This window comes from Alosa alosa, chromosome 19 (assembly GCF_017589495.1).
Source record: "Alosa alosa isolate M-15738 ecotype Scorff River chromosome 19, AALO_Geno_1.1, whole genome shotgun sequence".
Taxonomy (NCBI): Eukaryota; Metazoa; Chordata; class Actinopteri; order Clupeiformes; family Clupeidae; genus Alosa; species Alosa alosa.
This window is the reverse complement of record NC_063207.1, coordinates 14,397,151-14,399,650: the sequence shown is the minus strand read 5'-3', so window position 1 is coordinate 14,399,650 and position 2,500 is coordinate 14,397,151. Positions and strand designations below refer to the sequence as shown.

General features: G+C 44.4%; 1 protein-coding gene across 1 annotated transcript in view; it reads right to left on the bottom strand.

Annotated features, from left to right (window-relative positions):
- The window catches only part of rab3gap2 (RAB3 GTPase activating protein subunit 2 (non-catalytic)), a 25,666-nt gene that overhangs the window by 4,355 nt on the left and 18,811 nt on the right, over window positions 1-2,500 (bottom strand). The window contains exons 28-31 of the mRNA XM_048228487.1: window positions 2,408-2,478; window positions 2,216-2,251; window positions 1,794-1,868; window positions 1,011-1,226 (exon numbers count right to left, since the gene is read on the bottom strand). Of these exons, the coding sequence (XP_048084444.1) occupies window positions 1,011-1,226; window positions 1,794-1,868; window positions 2,216-2,251; window positions 2,408-2,478 (398 nt within the window). The remainder of the gene's footprint in view (window positions 1-1,010; window positions 1,227-1,793; window positions 1,869-2,215; window positions 2,252-2,407; window positions 2,479-2,500) is intronic.

The window sequence follows — 2,500 nt, the reverse complement described above, 5'->3', positions numbered from 1 at the left end:
AGAACGTTTCAGCCTATAAATATCTAGGTCTGTGGATTGATGAGAAGCTTTCATTCAAAGATCACATTGAAAAACTGGAGCGCAAGCTGAGCGTTAAGCTTGGACTTTATTTTAGAAATAAATCTTGTTTTACTCTACAGGCTTGAAAAAACCTGGTTAGTGCTACTTTCCTTCCAGTGTTGAATTATGGGGATGTTATATATATGCATGCTGCCTCTAACACACTGTTAGCATTTGACATTGTGTATCATAGTGCATTATGCTTTGTCACCAATGCCAATCCACGTACGCATCGCTGTCATCTTTACGAGGTGGCTGGTTTTAGTTCTCTTGGTCTTCGTAGATGGTTTCACTGGCACATTTTATCTATAAAGCATCTTTCTATACAACACCCTACTCCTTACCATACCTCACATTGCTACAGAACTTGGGAAGACGGCTTTTAGCTACTCTGCCCCCTGGTGTTGAAACCTCCTTCAAAAAGTAACCAAACTCTCTGTTTTTATTCCACTTCTACCACTAAACAATTACTTAAGACACTTAAATCAGATCACTGCACCTGTTTCCAATACCCCCCCCCCCTTTTTTTGTCTATATATGTATTTGTCTGTTGTTAAATGTATTTCTTGTGTTATTTATCCTATTTGTTTGTTGTGTCTGGAACTGTCATTATTGTCTTCTGTTGTCCTGCCTTGTCATTGCTGTATACCTTTCTGTTGTTGATCTTAGAGTTATTTTTTACTTTTGCGAATCCAGGGCTCCCTTGAAAAAGAGATGCATAATCTCAATGGGAATAAAATAAAATATTCTGTTTTCTTCTCAGCACAAACTCCTTACACACTACTAGAGCATCTCCATTTAGCTGCCTCTACTGTGTCTACAAAGTAAACCCAACTTCATTTATGAAAAAACGGATTTTCACAGAGCTGGGCCCTGTACACAGAAAAAGAACAAACAAAAACACAGACAGTGGGTGGAGACGGGGAGGTGAATCACAGCGCCAGGCTCACCTTGCTGTCGAAGAGGCTGAGGGGTTTAACCTTGAGGCCGAAGGTCATGGCAGCGTGCAGCAGGGAGGCCAGCAGGCACTGGTGCTGCACCAGCGGGTAGTGGACGCCGCGCTGCTCCAGGGCCAGCTCGGCCAGGGACACGGGGCCCTCGGCACACCCCCACACCTCCTCCACACACAGCATCGGGGCCGACTCCTCCTCCACGCACGCGTCCGCCTGCCGTAGAGTCCACAGGGGAGAGAGGAGGAGGAGAAAAGGAGGGGAGAGGAGGAGAAAGGGGAGAGGAGGAGAAGAGAGGGGAGAGCAAAGGAGAAGAGGGGAGAGTAAAAAATTGAGTTAAAAAAATGTTAGAGGGGCTGAGAGTAAAGACACAGAGAGAGAGAGGGAGAGGTCAACACAACACACAAATCAATTTACTGTTCACTCAATCAAGGGAGTTAGGTGGGTTTTGATTTTTATTCTGGCCATATGGCTTTACTTTAAACTTTTAATTTTAAGGTTAATGTAATGTGTATTGATGTCATTGTGATTCGCTTTGGATAAAAGCATCTGCTAAGAACCATAAACATAAACATGAGAGAAGCATGGAAAATTGTGTAAACAAGACGTATATTGTGTATTTGCATGTATCCCCTGACATGTGCCATCTGTGGGGCCTGCAGCTTCTGTGTGTGACGATGCACTCAGATGAGACTTGAGCACATGGACAGCACGTGTGGTGTTAATGCACTGGCACCTGCAGTGTAGTGTGGAGTGTGGTCTGGTACACTACACTACGCTCACCTCCATAAGAACCTGCAGGAGCTGCACACAGGCGCCTAGGAATGAGGTCATCGCACTGTCTCCCATGCCCACGTCCTACACACACACAAACACACACAGTGTCACAAAGACCAGTCTTTTCACAGTTTACTTTTACACACACACACACACACACACACACACACACACACACAGACAGTTCTTCATCATTCCACAGGGACTAATCAATGAGAGCCTAATTAAGGATGCAACTAATTAGTGTCACTTTATTCGTGACTGTGTTTCCAATTATACAGGCAGTGATGAAACACACTTTCAGATAGCCTGCTAATTAAGTCAGGAGGCTGTCATCAGACAGGTATTACACGCGACATTTAACACAAACACACACACGCACACACACTGACACACAAACACACACACAAATCGATGCAATTACTCACTCGTCTGCAGAGTCTGTCTTTAGGAGCTTTTCCAACCTAATGAAAAGAAAAACAATGAATGTGACTCACAATAGGCCAAAATAATCAAAGGTTTCCCTAGTCAGACAGACCCAGCCCTCTGTTCATATAAACACATACACAACCCCAGACACACACAGATACACCACCACGCTACACCAACTCCTCTCTCACCTTTTCCATGAGGAAAGCCGCTGCAGAAAAGCGTTTCACAATGAACGTAGTCCACATCATCAATGCAATACCTACAAGAGCACACACACACAC